This window comes from Lissotriton helveticus, chromosome 1_1 (assembly GCF_964261635.1).
Source record: "Lissotriton helveticus chromosome 1_1, aLisHel1.1, whole genome shotgun sequence".
NCBI classification, from domain to species: domain Eukaryota; kingdom Metazoa; phylum Chordata; class Amphibia; order Caudata; family Salamandridae; genus Lissotriton; species Lissotriton helveticus.
Window position 1 is genome coordinate 1,423,216,957 of NC_136057.1, and position 27,937 is coordinate 1,423,244,893.

The following is a 27,937-nucleotide window of genomic DNA, read 5'->3' on the forward strand; positions in this document are numbered from 1 at the left end:
GGGCGTGCGCACACGTATATGCACACACAGCAACACGTTTGGCATGGCAGAAAACACACACACAAACAACTGTTGCAATAAGTCAGCAATGGTACAGAATTCCCTCTCGCTAATGATGACGGTCCTCATAGTAACATCCACATTAGTGGTTAGTGGCCTCTCATGTCACTCCCTTCCATCCTAGGGTTTACCTTTGTGTTAACTATACCCCCTCGCCCACTCTGGATCTAGTCAGTCAATTGACCCACTTTTCTGTGTCATGTACAGCACTTTGGACACAGGCGTTGTTGAGGTGGATTGTTCCCGGGGCTGTGCCGTATTCCCTGTGGAGTTTGTGTTTGGGGGAAAACTCAAATTTACTCACCTCGAGCTGGTTGTTTGGAAATATGAAGTTGAGCGCCATCTTGAACGGTTAGCGCTCTAGATGTGTCACGGGGGATATTGAAGCATGTAGGCTGTGCGGCAGCCTCATATGTTAGTGATCTGTGGTGCATTATGAGATGGATGCACCGTTTCCTTGAATATTTGCATTACTGACTCAATTGCTGACTTGTTCTTTGCTGCACCTGCACTTTAGTTTTCCAGTAAATAGTGTGATTTTTGTAAAATGTTTAGTTTATTACGATACTATTCAGTGCTATTAGAATTGTTTTAAGTATTTTAACGGTAGGGCGGATTACGTGGTCCTTTGAGGGGTTCTCATCAAACCTAGTATATTCTCTTAGGTGGTGGTAAAAGTTGATATTCCTCACCCTGTTGTCGGAAACAGGAAGTGGAGCGCCGTCTTGAATGGTTAGTTCTATCAATATGCCGGGGGATATATAAGCATGCTGACTGTGCGATCACACAGCGGGTATGCCAAAGGCAAGCTCATTTGCACCAGGCCGGGGACAGCCACTATGATGGTTCATATTGTTACTCCACCTCAAAATTCCAAGCTTTGAACCAGCTAAATCAATCGGAGCTGAATGCTTTAAAACAAATACACATACCAGGAAACACCAAGGTTCTCTTAAGGTGGTGTATCTCAGCTCCCGATCCTTAGTAAAATATAACAGACATTTTTGATCTCTTCATACCAACCAACTCGACGGCATTCTTCTGCAGTTATTTAATATAAAACACAAACTCGACCTGGAGCACTCTATATCAATACCAGTTAGTTACATTACACATGGTCACATGCATTGTTTAAGGGAAGGGGAGATTAAGTGATTTGCGCAGATTCACAGGATGTTCAGGCCAAACTGGGACTCGGATTTGGTTCCAGAGTTCCAATGTAGCAGCTCTGGCGCCAACACCGCATCCTGTTGGAGTAAAGAGGCGAAAGCCTCCGCGCTTTATGGGCTCGAGGGTCCAACAAGACCTGAGCTAGGCTTCAGCCTCGAGCCTGGCTTGAGCTTTCAGGGGCTCGCTCACCTCTAGCAGTAGATATGGTAATCATATTCATTGTCCTCCAGTTCTTGCTTATAATATAGCATTATTGTAATAACAGGAGGCATCGTTAATACTAAGGTGATGCAGCATTGCGACTTTAGCAATACGTTACTTTTCCAAGATGGCCATCGTTATTGAATTAGAGCAATGAGGGTTTATTTCGGAGTCCATCGTTTAGTTTTAAATCTTGAATCACAGCAAGTGGCAAATCGGCGTTTCGGCGAGGCACAGATCGCGTTCAGTATATCGAGCAACCGGTTTACATTTCAGGTATGGGCCGTGGAGAAGGAGTAAATTTGGTGAAATATAGCGTAATTTGGTGAAACACAGCTTCTCTCTGACCACTTTCAGGTACGCACAGTGAGGCTGCAGCCGGTGTCGTGGGCAGCTTACCTGCGCCTTATCTATACAGCTAACCCTGCTGCGCTGAGGCATGTACTAACAGTTTGCGGCCTACTCCTGGGATGCTGCAGTGGCACGACCCATTCCAACCTTCTTTGCAACACCGATCCTCGGAGGATAATAGAAACTTTCCAAGTGCCAGGGACGGAGTAGCGTCTTTGCTCACAATTGTTGTTCGGCAACTGAAGACTGATATCACCTAAGGGCAGTGGCATTGTGTCTTTCAACTGGGGTACCAGGTTTCCTGTCTACCTATTCGTTTACACATTTTGGTGTACTTATGTTTTGCCTGTTTCCCACAGCACATTAATGTATTGAATTTGGCTTCAAGTTTGATCATACATTATTTAAACAATCCATTTAATCAACGCGAGAACAGTGTAGTGCAACTGTAATTAAAATTAATACAATGACTAAAAAGGCATAAACACCCCATTGGTGGCACAATTCGTAAAAGGATTTACGCCTGGTTGGAGGGGGGGGAGGGGTGTTAAATGTAAATAGTTATATAACGAAATACCCAGCTGTACTGACCGCATGCAAAAAGAGACATCCTAAATACTGTCTGGTTCAGCCATGAAGTGTTGCAGAAGACCCAAGGGCATAATAGCATGTAGCATGACTGTGTATACAAATGTCTGAGAAAGTATCCAGCTGTTGTGCAACAATCTGCAAAAACAGCCACGTTAGATCGTAAATGCAGGTCTTAACGCAAATGTCTGCAGTCTTTTCAAACCAAAAATGCATGGGGATTTGATATTGTTTTTCTCCGGGTGGCAGAGCGGGGCCAGTTTGTAAAGTGGCTTGTGATGTAGGTGATCTTGGGGAGTATTTGTTTATAGCAGGGGTGAGCGTGATCTTAGTCTGAATGAATGAGGATTTCAAGAGTACACAGCCACCTTAGCAGAGGTGTCCCGGTGCTAGCGGAGAGCGCTCTTGTGGGCCAACTATTCCTGCCTGAAGAGCCAGTTTTTTAAAGCTTTCTGGAATTCTGTTTCTGATTCCAGCACGCGCAGGTGAAGTGGGAGAGAGTTCCATAGTTTAGATGACTGCTCCGCAAAGGATCTACCGCCCAGTCATGCTTTATGGTAACGTGAGACTTTCAGGGGTCGCAGATAGTTGGATCTCAAGACTCGCTTTTCATGGTACAGCAGCAGCCTCTTTTGAGGTACCTAGGTCCCAAGCTTCTGGTGGTCCTAAATGCAAGGGTCCGTGACTTGAATTCTATCCTCCTGATTTATAGGGAGCCAATGAAGTTGTAAGGTACCTGCCTGATTAGCCTTGCCGCAGAGTTTTGGACAATTTGTAGTCTGCGCAATAAGTATGCAGAATAGGCTGTTTGCATAGTTTAAGTGAGATGTGACCAATACATGGACCACTGTTTTCTTGCCTTCTGCCCCCCTGAATGTGCCGTCTTTCTTGCCTTCTGCCTCCCTGATTGTGCCGTTTTTCTTGCCTTCTGCCCCCCTGATAGCCATTTTTCTTGCCTTCTGCCCCCTAAGTTTTCTGCTTTTCATGCCTTGTGTGTGTGGCTCTGTGTGTGTGTGTGGCTCTGTGTGTGTGTGTGTGTGTGTGTGTGTGTGTGTGTGGCTATGTGTGTGTCTGGGGCTGTGTGTGTGTGTGTGGCTCTGGGTTGGGCTCTGTTTGTCTGGGGGTGTAGCTTTTTTAGTAGGTGGCTCTGTGTGTGGCTCTGTGTGTGTGTGGGTGGCTCTGTGAATGACTGTGTGGGTGGCTCTGTATGTGTGTGTGGGTGGCTTTGTGTGGGTGCAAATGCAATAGGTCTCGCATTTGCGAGCTATTAAGCTATTGGCATTGTAAATGACAATGCCATTTATTTATGTTTTAAAAACAAAAAAATAAATAAAAATAATGTCATGAGCAATGCCAATCGCTCTAACTTTAACAATGCAGAGACCATTGCATTGTAAATGCTTGTTCTTTTGAAGCCACCCCACTTGGACTGGCTTCCTTGACTTACGTGTGTGGTAAAAGGTTTCTTATATTCTTTATGGGGCGAAACAGATGGCCCCATAAAGAATAATAATAAACCTTTTACCACACATGTAAGTCAGGCCAAGCCCGTCCAAGTGGGATGGCTCTAAAAGAGAAATTCCTTTCATTTTAGTATAATCGCGGCACCCGCGCTTTACTTTTAAAATGTTACAAGTAAAGTGCGGGTGCCGCGATTATAACAAAATGAAAGAAATAGAAAAAACATCTATTTCTTTCATTTTGGTATAATCGCTGCACCCGCGCTTTACTTTAAGATTTTAAAAGTAAAGCGCGGGTGCTGCGATTATACCAAAATGATAGAAATAGATGTTTTTTTCTTTCATTTTGGTAGAATCACAGAGCCGGTGTCAGCCTGTGCAGCTGGAGAGCCTGGGAGAAGATTCGAGCCGGGAGCCTGGTGGGAGCATAGTCCAGAACAGGGGGAGCCGGGCCCAGCGGACAGTAGATACCTTGGGTGGGTGAGAGACTGAAGTCTAGCGGAGCAGAGCATATTTTTGAAGGGAGCAGAGCCCGAGCAGGGCAGCATGCTACGGGGAACTGCATTGGAGTTTTGCACCAGCTCGAGTCACTGTGTATTATACACCGAGAGCACAGAAATATGGATGCCGGCATGGAGGAGTGCAGTGCGGCTTTTCCAAACCATCATCAGCGACATGGAGGTAAGAGAGGCTCCTGCGTGCATCAAAAGTGGTTGGTGGGGGGGATGAGCACCTCTCCAGGGACAGGATGCAAGGAAGTTCTCTTTGGAAGTGGCCCACTCAGTGTCTGCTTCCCCAGACACACTTGAGCTGTTGTGTGGCATAGGGCCTATTAGCAAAGGTTCCTTTCTTGATGCGGGGTCCGTGGGTGGTGTAATTTAAAGGCAGAGTGTCCTCGCTCGATGGTGCATTTGATTAGTTTCTTGAGCCCCCTAGCTTCAACTCATCTATAGCTCTCAGTCACTCTTGTTAGAATGTATAGCCGTATTGCGTGCAGCTCTTCGTTGCTTTGTAGCTAGGATACCACTTCATAAGGACCATGCATAGGAGAGTACATGGGAGGACAGAGGATTTTGAAGGAGCACACCTGGAGGCGGAGGGTTCCTAATGAGGTTCTTGTTCGGGAACCCAAGTGTGGTAAGGGATATCATTTCTCTGGAGTTGTTGGGGGGTGTTTTGGGAACTCTCTGGATATCATGATCAGGGCGTTCTCTTGAGGTAATAATCTTGGGACTGGGATAGGTTTAAGTGACAGGCCGGTCTGACGTGGTGGGAGATGTACTGAGACAAGTCCTGGTTCAGAATCGAGAGGTTGTGTATCTTGTCCCGTATGAGTAAGGGCATATCTTAACTACAGCACTCTGGCGCTCAGTATTTTCCTGGAAAGGATGACTGCAACAACTGTTGAGTTGATATTCTCACTCTGAGACATCGTGTAACTTTTTTTAAAAAGCGCGACCCCTTTTACTCCATTTTAGTTTCTGACAGGCCGCTCAGCTTCTGCAACAATACACTTACCATTTATTTATTTTTAATGCGGACTTTAAAACCCATACTAAAGTCTATACAGCATAAAATATAAAATAGATAAATATTCTTTCTTTTACTATAATGTCTTTGCTTGGCTCAGCTAGATCCAGAACATTAACACCTCAATCTATGATCTGTTTTACTCAAATTGTATGCACCTTGAAATTACTGTATGGAACTTACTAAGATTTCTGGTTCAATGAATATCATTACGGTCAATCAGTAAAATAGCTTGTCGGGTCCACAATGCAATAGGTCTCGCACTTACACGAGTTTAAGCTATTGGCATTGTAAATAACAATGCGTTTTATTTATGTTTTAAAAACGAAAACAAAAATAAAAGGCATTGTCATTTGCAATGTCAACAGCTCAAACTCGCGTAAATGCGAGACCTATTGCATTGCAAATGCTTGTTCTTCCCTGCTTTGTAGTGTCTTCCTTCTCCTCGTTTTCTGTCCTTCCCTTCCTCTTTACTTTCTTCCATCTATAGCTTATTTCCTCTCTTCCTTTTTCTAACTCTTAAATTTTTTTATTTTTTTATTTTTTTTATTTTAGCGATTTGTATAGCGCCTGGTGACCCAAGGGCATCCCCGCGCTGTAAGGAGATTGTTTATCCTGTAAGGAGAGGGAGGGAGGAGGAACAGTTATTTCGGGAATAGGTGCGTTTTCAGTTTTTTGCGAAAGGTCAGGTAGATGGCTTCCAGTCTGAGGGTGCGTGGGAGGGAATTCCATCTCACGGCCGCTTGCACTGAGAATCGTCGGCCTCCGGTGCGGGTCCTTTTGAATTTGGGGACGTTGGCTAGGTGCTCACTGTCTGAACGGAGGGATATGGATGCTTTGTAGGGGGTGACCAGGCTGCTGAGGATAGTAGGGCCAGATCCGTTGATAAGTTTGTGTGTTGTGCACATGGCTTTGAATTCCACCCTTTGGCGAACAGGGAGCCAGTGCAAGGCCTTGAGGGCTGGTTTTGCTGACACTCTCGACGGAAGGTTCGTGAGCAGACGGGCCGCAGCGTTCTGTGTCCGCTGTAGTCTAGTCAGGGTGGCCTCTGGGGCGCCCAGGTAGACCATATTGCTGTAGTCAAGACGGGACAAAACTAGCCCCTGGATGAGAAGTTTCCTAGAGGGAGGAGGAAGTAATGGGAGGATCTTACGGGTGGTGCGCATGAGCCCAAAACAGGTGCCAGCAGTTTTGGCCGCTTGCGTCTTCATGGTGAGCTCCGGTTCGAGCCATACTCCAAGGGTTTTGATTTCACGCTTCGGGGAGGGGATTTCTCCGAATACGTCGGGCCAGACTGTTGGGGGGATGGTTGCCCATTGTTTTCCCAGGAGCATCACTTCGGTCTTAGACCCGTTTAATTTTAGTGATGAATCACTCATCCAGCTGTGTATTTGGGTAAGGCAGCTCGCCAGTTTCTCTGGGTGGTCGGCTAGTTGGGATAGAGAGACGACCAGTTGAGTGTCGTCAGCGTAGCTTACCATTTTTATGTTAAATGGTGTCACCACGTCTTCCAGGGGAGCCATATATGCGTTAAACAGCGTCGGGCTCAGGGAAGATCCCTGCGGGACCCCGCTTGTGAGGGGGAGGGTGGCTGAGTGGTAGATGCCGTCCCATACCTGGAACGTGCGTCCGGTGAGGAAGGATTCTGTCCAACTAAGTGCCGTCCCGGTGATCCCTGCTGCCTCGAGCCGATGGAGGAGGACACGGTGGTTGACTGTGTCGAAGGCTGCGCTGAGATCCAGGAGGATCACTGCCACTGACCCTCCTGAATCCAGTATGCGCCTTGCCTCCTCGATGACGGCGAGGAGGGCAGTATCTGTGCCATGGCCCGGGCGGAAACCAGTTTGGGATTCCCGTAAGATGTTGTTTGTTTCAAAGAACTGGGACAATTGTCTGTTGACCAGTTTCTCAGCTAGCTTGCTGATTGCCGGTAGGAGAGAAATTGGTCGATAGTTTCCCATGTCTGCTGGATCGAGCTGAGGTTTTTTAAGGAGTGCTTTTACCACCGCGCTCTTCCAGCTGGCAGGAACAGATCCCTGGGTAAGTGAGCTATTAATGAGCTCCGTGACCGTGGGAACGATGACAGGGGCAACGGTTTTGAGGAATCTGATGGGAGCCGCATCAAGTGGTGAACCACTTCTCATTTTGGTCATGGTTCGCTCGACTTCCAGACATGTTACTGGCCTGAATGTCTCAAGTTGAGGACGAGGATGACTTTCGGTTTGACTGGGGGGTGTCGAATTGTCCAAGTGGCTGGTGGGCCCGGGCGGGGGGAGGGAAACTAGTATACGGGCGATTTTATCGTTGAAGTACGTGGCTAGGTCATTACTTCGGTCCACCGATGGGACTGGAGGACGGTGAATGGGGTACTTTGAGCAGCTCCTTTACGATTATGAAGGATTCCCTGGCTGAATTAGAAGATTCTGTAATCCGCGTGTCATAGTGGGAGGCTTTGGCGTGCCTGATGGCATCTTTGTAGAGTCTGACTGTATTGTGGTATGCATCCTTGCTGGAGTGCTGCCAGTCTTTCCTCCAAAGCCGTTCGGCTCTTTTGCAGTTTTTACGGAGGAGTCGGAGGTCAGTGGTATACCACGGGGCGGACCCAGGTTTTCCGTTTTTATCCTCCCTAGTTCTTAGTGGGAGTACGGAGTCCAGGGAGGTGGTGATCCACTCTCTGAAATTGCTGTCAGCGACAGCCGGATCATCTGCGCGTGCCGGGCAGGTGTTTTTAAGAATGCTGGCCCACTCTTCGGTAGGAAGTCTGGACCAGGTCCTGTCCCTGATGTAGGTGGGCGGTTTTTGAGGTTTCCTGAAGAAACCTGGCAGTAGGAAGGAAATTAGGAAATGGTCTGTCCAGGGTAAGGGGGAGGAATCTTTCACTTGCATCGATGGAGTGTTAGTGAACACTGGGTCCAGCAGGTGACCCTTGGTATGAGTGGGTCCGGAATTAAGGAGGTGGATGTCAAGAGCTGCCAGATCAGCGATCAGGTCAGCTGCTGTCTGGTCGGTAGGGTCTTCGAGATGGATGTTAAGATCTCCTATTATCAGGAAATTCGATATGGAGTGGGCCAGGGTTGTAACAGTGTCCAGGAGAGCGCTCGCGAAAGGGCCTGGATGCCCGGGAGGGCGGTAGACAAGGACTCCTGTCAGAGTGTTGGTCGAGTCTAGTTTGATTGTAAATTGCAGGCTTTCAGAGTCAGGGATCTGTGCATCCTCAGATTTGCAAAGAAGGTGGTCCCGGTGGATGATGGCGACACCGCCACCTCGGCCTAGGGGGCGGGGTAGGGACTGAATGAGGAAGCCTGGAGGGGTTGCTAGCACCATGTCTGCCTCAGAATGTGGGGCGAGCCATGTTTCCGTGAGGAAGAGGATATCAATCTTTTGGTCTTCAATGAGGTGGTTGATCTGCGTCGCATGTTTGGGGAGCGAACGGCAGTTAAGTGAGGCCAGTATCAGGGCAGCAGGCTTGTGAGGTTTTATAAGTAATTTGCGTTGTACTGGCTTGCAGAGGGTGCAGCGGATGAAGGGTCCATTTAGGTCGTGAGTGTATTTACAAGAGGGGGTGGGGGGTCTGAGACTTAGTAACTCCCGACGTGAGTATCTTACCTTATGGGCAGCTGTATCCGGCAGGGGCAGTGGCCCTAGGCCCGGTCGTGCGCAGACGGGCTTGCCTTAGGCGCGCCTTCGGCACGCAAACGGCGCTCCCGCTGCGCTCGTCCGCTGCGCTGGTATGGCCGGCACATTTGTAGTCTCTGGGGGTGGGCGTGGCCTCGCAGTGGGCGTGGCTACCGCCTTGGGCGTTTCCTGATTCAGCGCTGGGGTATATTAAATATATATGTTTTGTTTGCTATTGGTGCATGTATCACAATCAACATTTCTATCTCTATATGGGTATAAGCAGGACTTTCATGACAATGTATTTGCTGTTATTTCTGAATTCTTAATTTTATATGTAAAATAATTCATACACAAAACGCATTCTTTCCTTCACAAATTACAATCTGACACTAAATGCAAGGTTATAACATCCTTTCTCCTACAAGAACAACTGAAAATGACGGTGAGGAAATGATTGCCTGGTGCAATCAAATAGTTCAGTATTTTTTTTTAAAGGCTTTTCCGACCACTATTACTGTGCCCATTTCTATTGGTATGAATTTCAGTTCCAGGAAACCTCTTTCTCAGATAACCGTGCGCTTTAGAAATATCACTCATTCATTGTTCTTTATGTAGGTAGGGCCCTGTGTTTTGTCCATCATTCTTATTAATTAAGCCTATGTTTTACAGGGTTAAAGGATGCCAGGTACTGAATAGCTATTCCCATTGTTCTGGAGTGGAGAAGTGTGGCTCAGTGGTTAGAGGCGGCAGACCCGGAATCTGAGATCGACCGTGGACCAGGGTTCGGTTCCCCGCCTCGGCGGGTCTAGGGCTCATAAATTCCACGGTCTCGACAATTCTCGCTCCGGTGCCTACTCGACTCACGGGGTCACACTCTGCGACTCTGGGCAATAGCTTGCTTAATCTCCACATTGGCCCCTCGCGGCGGGATGCCTGGCTTTCACCTTGTGGATACCCTGCCGGGGTTTCTCACAGGGGAATACCAGGACGGGTTCCCTAAGCAAGCGCGGAGATGCCCCAGGGTAAGTCCTGCGCTATATAAGTTTCATACATTTACATACATTTACATTGTTCTATAATGGGGAGTAACAGTGGTAAGAAGAGTCTTTTGTACTGGCAGGATTATATTCTAACAGGGAGCATGCCTCTGCCTACTGCCCTATTTGTAACCCGTAGATATTCGCAACCCTTTTAGTGAGGGTGCTAGAATGGTAGGTTGTCAGACTGGAGGTCAAAAGGATATGTATCAAAAACTTCTTTCATGAAATCTGTGTCAAGATCTACCCAGATGTCCGGTTCATAGACCGCATCAGATGTGGGCATCTCATATTGATCACTCCCTCATTGAGCTCTCCTGTTCTTCCTCGTGTGGCTCTGGAGTGAAGGGTGGTTCCAATGACAAGTGCTCCTCTGTCTTGGCTGTTTCTCCAATCTGCTACAGTGGTATCGAAACTCCTTAAGGGATTCGCAAAGTATTTTTTTCTGCAGTAACACTACCGTTTCGGCTTGAAGCTTGTTTTTCTTTCAATGTCAGGTGCCCTTTGCGAAGCCGTTGGCTACCTTTTTTTTTTAATATCTGTGTATCTCACCGCTTGTATACCTTCTGATATCTTAACATGTTCTCTCTCTCTCTCCCCCCCCCCCTGTCTTTCTCACTCCTGTTTCCCTACCCCTTCATCTCCCTAGAATCTCTTCTCAGCCTTCACAATCACATCACTTCAGGAGACTAGCCTGGGGGCGAACCAACTGAAGCAGTCAATGGAGCGCCTGGCATGGATGCCGCAAAGAGGTAAGGTGCTCTTACAACCCATCACACTGCCCTGGAGGACAGTTAGTAGTGTAATGTTCTTAATATGGGCACTGCCAGGTGAGGGGAGCTCACTTCCTACCAATAGGGACAGTGCAGCTTGAGAGAGGGTGCTGTTTTCTAATACAGTACTTGGTAAAGGAGGAGCCTGCAGTATTGGCTCTACAAACAGAGCAAAGCGCCGCTCTCAATTTGACTTGAGTTCTTTACAATAAATTAATTAAATGGTGCATAAGGTAACTAACTATGACAAAGACTAAACAAAAAAAACAGAAACTACAACAACCAAGGTGACAAAACAGACACAAACTAAACGTAAATAATGAAATGCACCACATATGGGGGGGGGGGAAGACTCATAACTACCCTCCAAATGGAAGGACAGCAAAAAGAAAAACCTGTAGTAACATGCTGTAGGGCAGGGAAGTCCCCTCCCTGCATTATAATAGTTTTGGGTGAAAGTCCGAAAAGGTGGGGAGGGGATCAATTGTTTGCAATCATGCCTCAAAGCATTGTCTTGCTTTTGTTGCCCCACTGGCTGGAGAAGGTCTAAGTAAATCATTGCTGTTTCATGTTTCTGCAGCTCCAGAGGAACCCTCCCAAAAGCCTGCTCCAGTCCTGGACCCCACAGCAGTCACCCTCCAGCCCATGGAGATAAAAACGTTCATCGCCACTCTGAAGTACATAAACCCAGGTCTAGATCGCGCTTAGCCCATCAAGTATATGGCCCGACTCCATGGTGGATGCAATCAGCGACCTAAATGCCTGTGAAATGTCATGAACGTCCTCTGTCAATCTCAGTAGAGTGAGGTTATATGCTCTGGATTCAGCGCTTCATGCTTATCATGAGGCACCAAAAGACGCACAGGACAGACTCAAGAACCACTTTCTCCAAGGCGGTCACCACCCAGGTGCCGTGAGGACCACCCACTTGAAAGGAGAGCATAGAACCTCGTCAACCATATCAGTGCCTTCAACCCAGCAAGTGCTTTATGGTCTACACAAGGATTCCCTCCAGTGGAAATCACAGGCCGAGGAGGTGGTTCTGTGACTGCATCTTATTTTGTCAGGGTAGAGCAGAGGGTCGTTTACAAATGCTAAATACAAATGTCTTTTTCATGGAAGACTCGCGTGCCTTCCCTCTTTTGTCAAAGTTCTTGATGCAATTCATAGCTTTCACCTTGAAGGGAGACAGATTCTTCTAGGTGGGACTCATTCTGTACAGCTGTGGCAAAGAACATGCAGCTGGTCTGAAAATGTCCCCCTGCAACCCCACAATCCCTTAATCTAGCCATTTTCTTTATGGGCTAAAGTCAAAGTGTAGACATCTTAAGTTTGGTGCTCAGTTCTGAGAACTGGTTTAGTCAACTTGTTGAACGTAGATTTTTTTGTGGAGGGGGGAAATGGTAATTTTGCAGTCCACTTAAACATGGGAAAGATTATGGTTGGGTTGTTTGTGGGTGTAGGGCCTATACTGAGCCCTGGAAAACCCCCAGAGAAGGCTTCATTGGCCTTGGTTCACATTGGCCCGAACTGCCTTGTCACAAGGGGTTTGGGTAGATCATAGAAGGTGCACGTTGCATGGTACTACAACGAGAGATTAAACCAGTAGGGTCATAGCCTGCACATGGGACCTTTGCCTGCTTACTTGCGGTTATCTATTCAGCCTTACACCCAGAACCTGTCTTGAAAGTGCCTATGAATGGGGGAATGCATTGGCTTCAGCAACTAATACTGCATTCCATCCAAATATTCTTGAGGTGACCCAGATATCTGGAATCACACATTTTCAGTATAAGTCAAGGGGCTTCTTCCACAACAAAGATGGTTCCATGAATGTGCCAACTCTCTGCAGTGTAGGCAAAAATGCAACTCCATGAGAAGCACGATCTGCATCTTTTGTGAAGCTAGCACATCCCAATAGACTCCCCCTGGGTCCTGGACAATGCAAAGCCTACTCTTACTACCCTTGTAAGTGTATCAGTTGCTGGCACCTCTTGCTAGCCCCTGTCTGAAACCTGCCTCACCGCTCTGCTGTAAAACTGTTTCACATACCTCAAGGGGACCACAGAGGCATGCAGGGATGCACTATCTGACCCGATTGAGAGCAGCCTCTATCCGCAGCTCACGTGGTACTTTCTTTCCTAAGCTTTGTGTGTGACATCCCCATCTCCCCCCTTCCCCACCCACTTTAAATTTTACATATTTGCAGTTTGCCCCCATCTCAAGCCCTAAAATCGCATGGAGGTATAAGTTTCCTTCCATCATTCGAGGATACTGCTGGCACCAGGAAACATTGTAATAAATGAAGTTTGCAAATTATTATTTCTTTTGGTCTTTTTTTGGGCGCCAGGGGAACCTTTTCCCCAGGCTAAAATATCAGTCTTTTAGCTTCTCACCAGGTACAGCACTGCCAACTGAGCCAGAGTGTTTCACTACAAGGAAAAACATACGCATTTATTAAAAATAAAGTTGTCTATTTTTTTCAACAAAAAAAAGTCTTCACTTTGGTGGCAGGAGGCCTACTGTTATTGGGTAACTGGTGGTTCTAGTGTGGAGGGTGGTTGCACTGCGTCCTGGCAGTGAGGTTCCTCGGTAGGTCCTGCTTTAGAGTTGTCTATGTGGTTGGGTTTCAGGGCCCATCTTGCACCCCCTTCGTAGTGCGAATAGCTGCAGCTGTCGCCCAATGTGCAGTTACCCTACGAGAGAAGTTTGCATTAGTTCATAATACCACAATTAGCGCTGGGAGTTATAAGTGTTCAACATACTGGGGGTCACAGGGCACACGATCTCCATGCCCACGATTAATTTTTTTTTTTAATTAAGCAAGGTGCACTTTAATGCCCAACCAACAGATGGCAGTAGTAAGCACAGAACGTATGTTTATGACACACAATCTGCCACACTATTGATACAAGTCAGTAGCGGTTTTCAACTTCTGCACACAAAAGTCATGAAACTCGCACACACCTGGTTTCCAGATAATCGCGTCTCTGACAATACAGAGGAGTGGTACCTTGAGCGCTTGATTCCCCCATTACGGAGGGAAGATTCCAGATGCATTTTCCATATGTATTATCAAACTTTTTTTAAATCCCAAATATAAACATCTAGCTACGCACACGCCTAGCTTCACACTATATAGAGAATGGCTTGACCATGTTCCCTTTCAACTTGTTTACATCGCTTTCACGTTAAATTATTGTCACCTGTTTGAATTTCTTGCAGGGGATATTCTTCAAGCGGGCCTCACTCTCTCCATGCTCTTTCCTCTTGTTCTGATGCAGTTTCCGCTTCTCCTCCAGGGATTTTGAAATTCCTCCCCTACAAAAAAGGAGCATGCGCATTAATCGCACCTTTGAAACCCACTGGATTGATCAGATCTCCATTAATCCAACTTCTGGTTTGTAGCATTATGAGGAGGAGGTATTCACATTAGGAGGCAAATAAAGAACAAGCATTGGCAAAGCTGATAGGTCTTGCCTAGTCAAGAGCTATTGGCTTTGCTAATATGTTTTAGCCATGTATGTTGTACATCAGCTTGTCAGCTGTTCAGCATGGATAAAAGTTAGTGGCATAAAAAAGAGTGGAGTGTCAAAGTAGAATGTCGTGGAGTAAATTGGGGTGTTATGGAGTGGCGTAGAGAGTCGTGGAGTGATTTAGAGTTGAGTGGAGAGTCCGAGTGGAACAGGGTGTGGTGTAGGTGTTGCATAGAGCGGAGTAGATTGTCAGTGTAGTGTAGTGTGGAGTGGCATACAGATGAACAGAGTTTAATGGAGTAGTGTCAAAGTGGAGTGATGTAGAGTGGCCTACAGTGAAATGCCGTAAAGCACAGTGGATAGGCAAAAAAAAGTGCATTGGTGTTGAGTAGAGACTTAGGGTTGAGTGCAGTGGCATGGAGTAGACTGTTTTAGATTGAAGTGGTGCAGGATAGAGTGCAGAGGTGTGGCATAGAGCGCAGTGGCATGAAGTTCAATGGTGCAGAGTAGATTGTAGTGGCATAAGCTACCCTGGCAGAGATGAGTCATGTAGAGGGCAGTGGCATACAGTAGATTGGTGCAGAGTTGCATAGCATTCACTGGTGTTGAGTAGCATGGAGTTCAGTGGCAGAGTGTGCAGTCTTGCAGAGAAGTGTCTTGGAGTGCATTGGCGTAGCCTGCAGTGACAGCATTGCTGTAGAGAGCTGTGACATACAGTACAGTGATGCAGAGTAGAATAGAGCGCAATGGTGTAAAGTGGCATGCAGTGGCGTACAGTAGCATGGTAGAGTAGCTGGCAGAGTGAATAGTGGTGTAGAGTACATTGGGTAGAGTCGACTGTTTCAGAGTAGAGTTAAGTGACAAAGTGGTGTGCTGCAGGGCACAAAGATTGGTGTAGAGTACAGATGTGTAGAGTGCAGTGTTGTAGAGTGCAGTGGTGCACAGTAGATTAGAGTGAATGTTGCGCAGAGTGGAATACAATGGCATGGAGTAGAGTGCACTGGTGCAGAGTAGATTAGAGTGGCTAAGTGAGGAGTGCATTGGCAGAGTGGCATAGAGAAGATTGGTACAGAGTAGAGTGCAATGGCAGAAAAGTGACATGGAGTAAAATGGTGTAAAGTGCAGTGGCATAGTGTTTTAGAGCAGATTGGCGTAGAGCGCTTTGTTTTTTACTAAAGTGGTGTAGAGTGCATTGGCATAGAGTCAAGTGGAGTGGTGCAGCGAAGAATGAAGTAGCGCTGAGTGGTACAGAGAGGAGTGAAGAGTAGATAAGAGTGGCATAGAGTGGATGACATTGGTGTAGAGTGCAGGGTTATAGAGTAGGGTATGTAATGTGAGTGGTGCCGAGTAGAGTGCGGTTGCATGGAGCGGTGTAGAGCTGAGTGGAGTAGCCATGGTGTGGTAGCACACTGCCATTACAGGCCACACATCTTCAATTGAAGTGACCCTTACATTTGCACAGGCATACAGTTTTACTGATAAAAGTATGTAGCACAAACGATGGATGGAAATGTCATCACCTAGTGTATTGATTAGTTTTGATGGTATTAAAATATTTATTTCCACCACACTTCAGCATTACCCCAGTAGCCAGCATGATTGCCACATAAATCCTCTCACTTTGAAGTCAGAGAAAGAAAAGTAAACACCAAGCTCCCTTGGAAGACTAAGTGTCATTTGAGCTCAGTCTTTGAATGTACAGGAAATGTGACAAGATAATACCAAGATGTAAAGGCCTGTTTACAGAAAGGGAGCACTCCGAAGGATACTATTAAGGTTTGGGAAAGGGAAAGGAAGAATTCAAGCTGGACAGCCTAAAACAATTAAAGCCAGCAAATAAAAAGCAAGAAAATGTGAATCACAAACAAAAAAGCAAATGGTAAGCAGCAGGCGGAATGCATTCCCAGGAAGCTTTCCACAGGTCTCCAAGATGTCGTTGGAAAACTAGACCGCTGCACTGTCTGGTAGATTTTGACCTACAAAGTGCAGGATATTATGGGTTCATTCGGTAACTAACAGTCTGCATGCAGGATAGACAACACCAATTTTCATGTAAAACTCCAGTTGAGAAAGCATTCATGCATAGTATGAAAAGGATTGTCCCACCAAGAACACCACTAGTCCACTCCTTCCTGGAACCTTAATGTGATTATTCCCCGGCTCGTCGGACCCTCTTCTAAAGTGTTACATTCTTGCCAACTGCAATTTCTCATGCGGAAACTAGCCTTCCTCATTACAACTTTAAAAAAAAAAAAAATGTTGAGCTTCAACAAACCTTTATTGACACGCACAAAGATATAACACAGCCATGTGCCTACAACCCTGGGGGCGGCAGCAAGAATAGAGAAGCAGTAATTAATCTTCGGAGGTAACACAGCCCTTTAGCCGACAACCCTGGGGTCCGGCGGCAAAATAAGTATTTAAGCATTCAGGTCAATCGACTTGTGCACAATATGAATAGTTGCTTTGTTATATCAGTCTCAAACGCGAGCGGGTAAACACACAATGCCACACCACAGCCACTCGGCACCGTAGGCACAGCAATTGCCCGCGGCTAGTCTACAGTCTAAATATCTAAAGGCAGATAGGCATTGAGCGTCCCACCGACGTATCCTCCCAGTGCCCCCAAAAGACTCAACTTTTTTGGTTCGACAACAAGTCACTCTCTGTGTTAATTATAGTGTTTGTAAGGGGCTCCCCGCTATCGGGCCCCTCCTCTGGTGCGGTATCTGGTTCGTTTCCTCGCAACTGCATTAGGTACAATCCCCATAAGTTCTTCGGGCGGCTTGTAGGGGGAAGCAGCTCGCTGTAATGTTCTGATTGTGTGCAGCAGTAAAGCATATCATGTGCCCAGCGTTTCATCGTTGGCAATGGTCCCCTCATCCAGCATAGTGCCACCACTCTCCTAGTCATAAGCATTCCCATATCTGTGAGTCTCCGGACAGCAACCGGGAGCCCCCTGGAGCGCAGGATCAGGGGTTAGTTCTAGCTCTAGGATCGTATTAATTTTAGTGAATATGGTGACCCAATATGCCTGAACGCCCGGGCACAGCCAAGCCAGGTGTAGAAAGTCTGCCACCGGCGCATTACATCTCTCACATTCAGCCGACTGGCGTAGCCCATATCTATGGAGTCTCTCTGGGGTGTAATACACTCTTTGGAGGAATTTAAAGTGGATCAGTCTGTGCTTTCCATTCAGGGACAACTTTCTAGTATTCACGCAGCAATAGCGCCACATATCGTCATCAATCGTGACCTGTAAATCCCTTTGCCATGCCACCCTGGCTTTCATGAGTTGTTGGTCTTTGTGGGAAATAGCAATTTTATACAAATGCGTCAGCAGTCGGCGGGGAGACTCAGTTTTTATAATATATGTGAGTTTCGGAACCTCAGGTGGCTCTGCCAAGTCAGGCCCCAGCAGTTCTAGTAGTGCGCTACGCACTCTATGGAACTGGAATCGGAGCAACAACGAGGCGCCGCCGCCAGCCGCTGCTGCTTGGTCCCAGGTTTTGACAGTGCCATTAAGAAACAGGTCACCCGCCAGTTGTATGCCTAGTTTCTGCAAGGCCTGGACCACTCCTCTCTCTCTGGTGGGTGGAAGCCATAGCGCCCAATCCACAGGCATGCTTGGCGAGTAAAACAGCTCTCCCCCCTGTGCCTGCAAGAGTGAGTGCCGGGCATGGTTTGTCGCAGTAATCTAGTCCAAAATACCAGTCCTTCGGTCCGCAGGTTGGAATACCGTGGCCGGTAGTGGGAGTGGATCGGCAAATACACGTTCCATACGCACATGCGGGATGAGTGCATCGCCATGTACCCAGGTGTGCAGGTGTGATGCCTGAGTCACTCTATAATATAGTTCGAAGTCCGGAGCTCCAAGGCCACCCATGCTATATGGCAATGTAAGGAGCATCCACTTCGCCCTGGGCTGTTTGCCCGCTCATGCTAATTTGATCATTAGCTGCGTCAGTCTCTGAAAGAAGGCCTTCGACAGCACAATCGGGATGGCATTGAACAGAAACAGGAGCCTAGGCAATATCACCATTTTCATGATGGCAATGCGTCCCATGAGTGAAAGGGGAAGCTTACACCAGGATTCTACGTCGTCTTCCAGTCTACCCACCGCTACCCCGTAGTTTTCCCGTAGCAAGATCTCAGAGTCCGTATGAAGCCGTACTCCTAAGTACCGAATCGGATCAAAGGACCACTGTAGTGGGAATTTCATGTCAAACTTCCGAGTAGCCGGGGTGAGTGGGAAGGCCAGTGACTTCGCCCAATTTACCTTCAGTCCCGAGAGAGCCCCGAATCGGACCACCTCTCTAAGCATTGATGACAAATTATGTTCTCGGTCGCGAACATACAGCAGGGTGTCATCTGCGTACATCGAGACCACGATCTGATATGTTGGGAAATTGATACCTTTGTTACTATGGTATTCCCGCAACGCGCAGGCAAGCGGTTCCGCCACCAGAGCGTATAGCAGTGGGGAGAGCGGGCAGCCCTGTCGGGTCCCCCTACCAATCTGAAAGAGGGCCGTGACCAGGTCTCCAACTCGCAGTCTGGCAGAGGGCTTTTTGTACAAAGCGCCTATCATTTGGAGGAAAGGGGTGCCCAGACCCATTCGCTGCAGCACCGGTCTCATGATTGACCATTCAACAGAGTCAAAGGCCTTTTCCATGTCAAGAAATACTGCGATGGCCTTCGTGTCTGGTTTGACATGTTGCATTGTGCCTAGGACCGTGCGGATATTATAGGTTAAATTCCTACTTGGAATGAAGCCTGTCTGCTCCGGGGCAACTAGCTTAGAGACCAGGAGAGCTAGACGAGTAGCCAGCACTTTAGCATAGATCTTAGCGTCTACGTTTAGCAGTGAGAGAGGCCTGTATGAGCTGCACTCGTCATGTGCTTTTCAAAGTTTGAGGATTGTGATCAATAAAGCTTCCCTCATGGATAGTGGCATGCTACCTTCTACACATAGGTCGTTAAATAGCGTAGACAGGTGGGGTATCAATTTATCTTGAAAGGCTTTATAGAAGCCCACCGCGAGCCCGTCCGCTCCAGGGGCGCTTCCTGAACGCATGCCCGCTAGTGCCTCTATTATTTCATCCTTTCCTATGGGAAGCATTAAGAATTCCCTATGCACGTTGGTAAGCATAGGTAGATCTATATGCTCCAAATAGTCTCTAGTTTCGTCTTCGAGGTCGCCACACTTAGAGTAGTACAAGTCTGCGTAGAATCTTCTGAACATATTCGCTATATCAGACTCGTCTGTGAGGATGAGGCCGTCTGAGGTCTTTAATTCAGTGACCTGCGGTTTCCCCCTGTTGCCCTTCAGTATTCTAGCTAGGAGTGAGCTAGGCCTCTCGCCCTCACCGTAGGTCCGCGCTGTTGCGTACTTTCCCATGTGTTTCACTTCCCTGTCCGCTTCTTCATTGTATTAATTTATCAGGGATTTTATTTTGTCTGCCACAGTAGTGTCTGGGTGCAGCAGTTGTTGCTCCTCCAGGCGCTTTAGTTGTCGCTCTAACTCCGACAGTCTCTGTCGTATGGATCTAAGAACACTCGAGTGTTTGGACACAGCCATGCCATGAATGTACACTTTAAAGGCCTCCCAAACAGACTGGAAGCTGTCCACCGAGCCTATATTAGCCTCAAAGAAGATATCAATCGCTTCCGCAAGCTCTCCCCTGAAAAGCGGGTCAAGTAGTGAGTACAGTGGAAATCTCCATATGAATGAGGGAATCGTTCTGGCTGGCGTATCTAGGACTAGCAAGAGTGGTGAATGATCCGACAGAGTGCAGGGCAAGATTTTGCAGTCCCTGATTCGCCCCATCAATATAGAAGAAGTGAGCCAATAGTCGATTCTGGTGTGAATGTCGTGGTACGCAGAGTAGTGTGTATACCCTCCTTGTACTGTGTGTCTATACCTCCACAAATCCTCTAGGTCTAATCTGATGAGCTCAGTATGTAGTGCCTGTGCCGCAGCCGAAGGCCTATGCGGCGGGCCAGTGGATCTATCCAGTGCCGGGTTGAGTACCAGGTTAAAATCCCCCCCCAGAGCATCTGAGCATAGGTGTAAGTACTGGCAATGTTCGCTAGGGAGTGGTAGAAATCCGGGGAGTCTTAATTAGGACAAATAGACATTGACTATAACTAAGTCCATCCCCAGACCTTTGCAGTGCGATATTACAAAGCGGCCATCGGGGTCTGCACTCAATTTCAGAGTAAGTTTCGATTTGGGGTTTACCCAGGTTAGCACGCCCCTGGAATGAGTCGTAAAAGCTGCTGCAGTTATATTGCCCTCCAAGCCTCTGCTATGCAACATTCTACTCGCAAGAGGGAGATGGGTCTCCTGCAAGAGCGCAACATCTATGTGTTGCCGCTGGAGGTAGCTTAGTACTTTTCTCAGTTTACGGTAGTCGTTAAGGCACCTGACGTTCCAAGTGAGGGCGCAAATCGTTGTCAACGAGCCGTGGTTATCCGATTCAGTTGTATTTGTTATTGGTCTCAGGTATGCACTGTGTGTCTGTAAGTGTATCATATGTGCCTGTAGTGGGTCGTGTGTGCAAGTCGTGTAGGACCATCCCCCCCCCTCTAACTGTTGAACCAAACAGAAAAACATTCCCTTCCCCCACCCACAGCAGATCTCCACCAACCTGGCCTTGCAGAGTACATTGCCACCCCCCCTCCCCCGAACATTATGATCTCCGAAGAGTCATACAGGTGCATAACGCGCGGGGGCCGACGTTGCCAAGCCACCAGCAAACAGTGCAAACGTGCACTACACTGGGGTCTCCCCGCTCATCTCTCGCTGTAGCTCGTGAAATGCAGCAGCGAAGTATTCTCCAATGTCTATTTCTAGCTAGTCAAACATTCTGGATAATAATGCTCAAATATTTGCAGTCCCCTTATTTATGGAGTGTCTGGACAGTCCGAATGACCCAAATATTAGGATAAGTCCCCAGGGGGTTCAGACTCCATTAGGCAGCAAAGAGAGCCAGCTAGGCTAGCCTTCTCACACTGCCATTTAACAGTATCATACCTTTTGGCACAGTCTCTCGTATGACCTCAGCGAGGCCCTTACATAAGGATACCACCACCTCGGGCGTCAAACAGTTCAGCCACTCAGTTTTACCACAGCTTATACACCTTACCACCACGCTGGGTCAATGTTGGGAAGCCCGTCACTCCTGCTCATCAAGCTGGCTGGTACCTCCCGCTTCGTTTAGCGGCACATTCGTGTCCCTGCGGTGTTCCCTCGTCCAGCCTTTTAGGGCTTGTTGTAGAGCTCGGGGGTCCGTGAACAGGTGCGAGTGTCCCTGTCGGTTGACACGCAGTTTTGCCGGGTATAGCATAGCATAGTCCAGGCCAAGTTCTCGTAGCTGTCGTTTGTACGGGGCAAAGTGTTTGCGGGCCTCTTGCACTCTAGCTGTGAAATCGGGATACAGGAAGATCTCCGATCCCTCGTATTGCAATGACTTCTTGTCTCTGGCTTGGCGCAGGGCTCTGTCCCTGTAATTGAGCAGCTTGGCTATGATGGGACGTGGAGGGGCTCCAGGGCGGGGACGTGGGCCCAGCGAGCAGTGGGCACGCTCTACCACAAACATCGGGGAGAAGTCTCCTCACCTAGCAAAGTGGTCAAGAGTTTTTCGATGAACCTCTCCATATTGCCCGTCTGGGTTGTTTCCGGAAGGCCAGTTATGCGGAGGTTGCAGCGTCGAGAACGCGCCTCCAGATCCTCCGTTTTGTCGTGTAGGGCTTGCATCATTTTCTCGATCTTTTTATGGCCAGTATCCGTTTGCGCCTCTTTCACCTCAGTCAATCTTCTTTCGCACATGTCTAGTCTCTCTACGTGCTTGTCAATCCGTTCCGCCATTCTGTAGGTGAGAGCTTCTAGTTTGGAACCTAAGGATACCATGCTGGTCTGGAGTCCTTTTTCCATTGCCAAAAGCATGCATTTAATGTCCGTGCCACCAGCAGTGTCCTCTTCCTGCGTGGCGTCCCCGCCCGTGTCCGAGGCCTCCTGAGATTTTGTGCGCCGTTGCTCAAACGAAAGCTTGCTTTGGGTCTTGTCGCCTTTGCCAATCTTGCAAAGTCACACCAGTCTCTCCCTGCTTTTTCTGCCCCTGCGTCTATTTGCCTCCTGCTGCCTTCTAGCTGTTAGTGTCCACAATAGCTACACGCAGTGACCAGGCGAGACTTATGTGCGGGCACCGTGGTGATCAACCCGCTGTTGCGATTCGGGGCTTACTCGCCCCGCTGCCACTGGATCCGTGCTCCTGGCGACGTACTCGCCTGCTGCTTTGCGGCCCCAGTCTCCTCGATCGCGCAGCTGGACAGGGGGTTCTGTGTCCGAGGGCACGTAGTACCGCTACTGGGCCCGTATCTCAGGACAATGGGAACGGGTTGCTTCCCGCTGTATCAGGGCTTGAAGGGCCTCAAGGCCACAGTTCCTGTGGGGGATGCACACTCACTTCTGTCGTGCGACTGGGAGTTGCGTGCTAGATCACCCTCGAGGGCATCACGTCAGGGGGTGCTGCAGCCCCGTCTCCCACCGTCTCCAAGAGTCTAATTGTAGTGAGCACAAGTGTGACCCCCCCGCTCCAGGTGCTCCCTGCCGTCCCCAGACCTTAGTCTCCTCGCAAGCCCGTGGGGAATTCACGGCTCTCCAAGATTGCCAACACTGCACAATGGACGGGCTCCCCTTACCCGGGTCAGACCAGGCGCTCCTATTCTGCCTGAAGTAGTGGCCCTCGGGGCCTAGTTCTCACGTATCTGCGCCACCAGTCGTATCGCAGCCTAGAAGACCCGTTTATCGGCCAGATGTCGTCCCGCGTCGCAGCACTCGTTCCGATGTTTCTCTGGCTCCAGGTGCTCTCAACCAGCTATCGGGGGTCCCGGCTGCACGTGGTCTCTTTTTCCTACCCCCACAGCCTTAGCGGTGGCGTCCAGGCCGCAACTCCACCCCGAGTGCTAGGGGGGTGGGGAGGGGAGATGTGTAGGCACGTCCGCCGCTCCAACCGGGATCCGGCGTCAGGGACCACGTACCTTTTCGGGCCCTCTGGGGTGTTGTAGATTCTGTCCCCCAGGTGCGAGCTACGCTCTGGCCGCACATACAGTCACGTAGCTCGGGCTGGCTCAGTACTCGAGCGCGTGGCTGGGAGGCCTGTCGCACTGCGGCTCCGCCGAGTCCTAGAACTTCCGGCTCCCAACACCAAATTGCAGCCGCGACGGCGCTCCTGCAAGCTCCAGGTGTCCACTGTTTCAGGGGTTGCTTCGGACGTGTCAAAAGTTGCGCGCTGATGTAGGATAATTAAGGATGTTTTAGTCCACGAGACTGAGCACTGGGTTTAGTCGGACATCTTGGTTGCCGGCAAGAATCCCCCCCCCCCCTCCCTCTTCATTACAACATTTCCGTGTGCAAGTCTTAACTGTGGAAGAACCTTTTATTTAAGTGCACAAAGACTGGGGTCATTCTAGAAACACACCCTTCATTTCTACCTAAAATAGTTTCCTCATTCCATGTTAAATTGTGGCTTACCAAGTTTCCTTCCATAAATTCAATAAGTTGCAGAAATTACCTTACAGACTTTGGATTTCAAAAGGTCCCTTAGGTTCTTAATTGGCATGCAAAATTACTTCAGAAAAATAACAATTGCTTTTGACAAGCCTATTTCCAAGTCGGACCACACATGATGTACATTCAAGTGTTTATGCCAAAGCTAAGCGTACAGCAGATACTGTAGTATGGCGAGAGCACATTCTACTTGTGAATAAGGAACCACTATGACTTTCCTAGGAACAGACATCTATCTGTAAAACTGCAACATGGTCTACACCTCACGTTTACAAAGCCTTACTGTGAAGACATTCATCCCCCCACGCCCAAGAGGCACAGGCTGGGCAAACATATGCTCACAAGTCACCTCTTTAGGGAAAATAGCACCGCTTTTAAATCTATGCAAAGCATGAGATCTACAGTGGAACATGCGATGTAACAAAAAATGTTACGTAACTAACAATTGCTGTGCAGAGTGTAGTGCTGTAGATTCACACTGACCCTCCCATCTCTCCAGGTCTGAGTGTATATAGTAAGATATTTCATCTAATACAGATCTATAATAGCACTATTACAGTTCATTAGAATACATACACTGTTTTGCTTCACAACACTCCACATACATTCTCTCACCTCGGGGGAAGGGAGGGCAGGCAAAGGGGGAGAGGAGACAATCAAAAAGGGACAAAGTGGGTAAGATTCTAAAATGGAGTCTTTGGCCTGGTGTTGTGCGTTTTTGGGGGGAATTAGGAGTCAGCTTACAGCTGCAAGTCTGTGCTTAAAAGAAAAATAACTTCCAAAGGGTGCGCCAAACACTAGATGGTAGGAGAGTGCAAACCAGTATACAAACTGTGGCATCACAAGCTGCAAACAGATTATTACACGTAGGAAAGGTTTTCATCAGCTGCCTCTTTATTTAGAATGTGTGGGTGAACAATCTGATATTGATATGTCAGACCTTTCCCAGATCCACATACACCTGTCATTTGGAGGTTGAGAGAAAGCAAAGTGAGATAAGCCATTACAGATGCAAATTTGTAAAATATGTAGCAGAAAAAGAAAAAAAAAAAAAAGAACATTAAGATGTATGAAACTGCAAAGAACATTCTGGTACACACATGGAGAAATGGAGTTGCGAAGCAAAATTGCCGCCGTCCTCCATTTGTGAAATGGGGTACCTGCAGTGCAAAAGACAAGATATGTCTTGGGCCAACCTCCGCTGGGAACATCATGCTTGTAGTTCATTCAATACCAGGTAAGTACCACCCCCACCCTGTAAACACAAATAGTGTTGTTCTGAATGTAGTGTGCTAGGAGGCACTAGGAAGGAGTCGTGCCCTATGTGCACTGCCTTCATTCACTTACCCAATTTTTGCTCGGGCCCGTGGTCCCCAGTTTGCCTCTGGGTTCTCCTGGAAGCGTTTGAGACCCTGTTTCCGAGATTTGGGGTTGGCATCCTCCCTCACATCGAAGCAAGCCTGCAAACTGTTAACGGCATTGTGTAGGGTTCGATTAGGTCTACATTTAGAAGAAACATGACTTCTGTAGCTCCCCCCCTTCCCTCAAAAGAAAGAAAAAGTAAGAAATATTGTTTAAATCAGTTTTTTTGTACATTCAATCTCTACCTCATTGTCTGGCTTAGATGAAAATGTGAATTCCGTGCAAAGGTCCCCTGCCAACATATTGTCACTTAATTGTTCATATAGACCTGTCTTAATCTCCTCAGTTGCTCATATGTGGAGATTCCACAGTCCACCATCTTGCCCCCAATCATCACACGTACCAGGCAACCACTAAGATACCGCCTTACCAGCCACAAGATCCGCATACACAAATATGACAAAATGACTCTGCTCTACTAACTTGTCTCTTAAGTTATGACCTTCAGGATCTCAGTACATACATGAAGCTTATCCAAGCAACCTCTAATGCACTCATCGCTCTGCAACAAAGTTTTTCTCCTCACCAATTACCACACATCCGAAAATATAACTCACCCGTAACAAGGCTCTATACATTCACCCCACATACGCTAAATCCATCAGCTGTCACACAGACAGCCTTCTTTCCTTCAAATCTTATACTACCCGGAAAAGAGAAAGCGTAATAATACCCCAGGGACCAGCATTCTTGGTCTTCACCTTCAGACTGTGCAATCTCATACCACCGACCAAGATTACCTGCTACTTCTTGAAGTAGCCCATTAAACCTGCTTCTTTAATGAGCTGTGCCATCGCTGCTTGTGAAATACCTCGACCACCAATCACATATTAAAACACCTAAACAGAGGCGGACCCCCCTACTCACTTAACAGACCTGTGACCGTCAGTATGTAACTTATAATAATGCTTGCCCCTACCTCGGCTCAACTGTACAAAACTCAGCTTGTGCAGCTTTACTAATAGTGTACCCTTCAAACTTCCAAAATAAAATTCATTCAAGACAGCTTGTTGAAAAAAGATTATATACACACACACACACACATTAATTTATAGCAATTGTGGCTAGAACCACTCTAGCCGGTGTGATGCAGATTATACAGTTATTTGCAGAAGCCGGTCAGTCCATGGAGAGGATCTTACCAGCTGAGAGGGCAGGAGCAGTCTAACTCATTGAAAGTGTCCACTCCTGCCGGTTATCCCCTCTGGTTGGTATTACTAGCTACTGGTTCTACACACCCTACCTGGGCTCGTTATGGAGAATTAAGTAGGCTGGGCTGCTTTCTGATAACCGCTCCCTCTTCACAGGGTTATTTTTCTCCTAGAAAGAAACAAAAGAAATATTTAATAGGGAAATCTCCAGGTCAGACGATGGCAGGAGTAAGGCTTGTATGAAACCTGCAATTTTCAAATCACCACTTCTAGTGACAGTCCTTTTTGCAGAGAGCAGTGCTCTGTAATACCAGTACCCAGCACAGTAATGAAGGCATCATAGTATGGGCAGCTGGAACGAATGCCTAAATCCTCACATCCAGGGTTTTGCTATAGTGCACTTATATCTGTATTCAAGTCTGGCCTTCTAATTAGGGCTCTTTCCTTTCCAGATCTTCAAGCAGCACCTCTTGCCAAGGAACACTATTCCTGGAATCCATGATCCTGCCCAATAGCTAGTCCAATACACCAGCATTACCCCACCCACAGACATTTATTGCACTGTGTGATATATATGGCCAACCACAGAGCAGACTCACTTGGGGCACAGTAATCTCTTGCTGCACTCCCCGACTTGATTGATTGTGGCAGAGAACTCCATGCCCATCTTCAAATAAGTCCATTGGTACAGCCTCTTCTGGGGTTCCCTGTCAAAGTCAAGAGGAGGCACTTCTGCTCAGAGTTTAGGCTTAGAGCTTGTGACCCTAGCTATAGGTGTAATACCGCTTCTAAAACCAGCACGCCAGAAGAGGGGAGGATTTGCGGAGCATCCGCATGCCAGACACCAGAGCTCATAGTTGGAGGGCATCCCCGACAAAAATTGCTCCCCCCTGTGGCGGAGGAATGGAAGGGAGCTGTGCTGCACCTTCAAGGACAAAACAAGCATTGGCAAATCCAATAGATCTTGCCAGAGATTTTGATGAACCTGTCCAGCAACAGCAAAAAAAGCGATGAAGTGTACACATGCATGCGTCATAAATGTATGAGTTAGAACAGCCCAGCGTGATGAAGTATATGCGTGGGCATATTCCGGACACAGCAACCATTTTTTTTACTGTTTCAAGATGTCCTGCACCAATCATGGAGTGGTAAGTAAAAAAAATATATAGTTTAATGGTGAGCCAAAGCACATTTTAGAAAAGGATCCACCCAATAGCATATTGCGGTTGCCGGGCCCTTCAGATTTTTGAGGAGCAGATGTGGATGAAATTACAGCTGGGTGTGGAACGGTGAGTGTTGGTGGAGGAGAGAAATTAAGGCGTAATAGAGGAGCTTAGGGCACTGACCGGGGTTAAAGCAGCCGGATGTGAGCAGAGGAAGGATACAAGTCATCCAATTAATTGATTGGTAAAGAAGCCTTGCTCCAGGAAAGGGACAAGCACCAAGAAAAGGAAGGGAAGACATTTAATTACAGGTAAGCAAGTGAGATTGGCAGGAAGGCCAACCGATGATAAGCAATGGACTGG

General features: G+C 47.7%; 2 protein-coding genes across 5 annotated transcripts in view; one reads left to right on the forward strand and one right to left on the reverse strand.

The window, feature by feature from the left end:
- Positions 1-13,107, forward strand: part of MAN2B1 (mannosidase alpha class 2B member 1) — a 275,966-nt gene extending 262,859 nt beyond the window's left edge. Inside the window, exons 23-24 of the mRNA XM_078685299.1 lie at positions 10,665-10,767; positions 11,369-13,107. Of these exons, the coding sequence (XP_078541425.1) occupies positions 10,665-10,767; positions 11,369-11,496 (231 nt within the window). The 3' untranslated portion in view covers positions 11,497-13,107. The remainder of the gene's footprint in view (positions 1-10,664; positions 10,768-11,368) is intronic.
- Positions 13,108-13,221: 114 nt separating this feature from the next.
- Positions 13,222-27,937, reverse strand: part of TRMT1 (tRNA methyltransferase 1) — a 127,250-nt gene continuing 112,534 nt past the window's right edge. For all 4 annotated transcript variants that reach the window (XM_078685306.1, XM_078685300.1, XM_078685303.1 and 1 more), the window contains exons 14-17: positions 26,504-26,580; positions 25,186-25,305; positions 13,995-14,109; positions 13,222-13,484 (exon numbers count right to left, since the gene is read on the reverse strand). In XM_078685306.1, the coding sequence (XP_078541432.1) occupies positions 13,314-13,484; positions 13,995-14,109; positions 25,186-25,305; positions 26,504-26,580 (483 nt within the window). In that variant the 3' untranslated portion in view covers positions 13,222-13,313. The remainder of the gene's footprint in view (positions 13,485-13,994; positions 14,110-25,185; positions 25,306-26,503; positions 26,581-27,937) is intronic.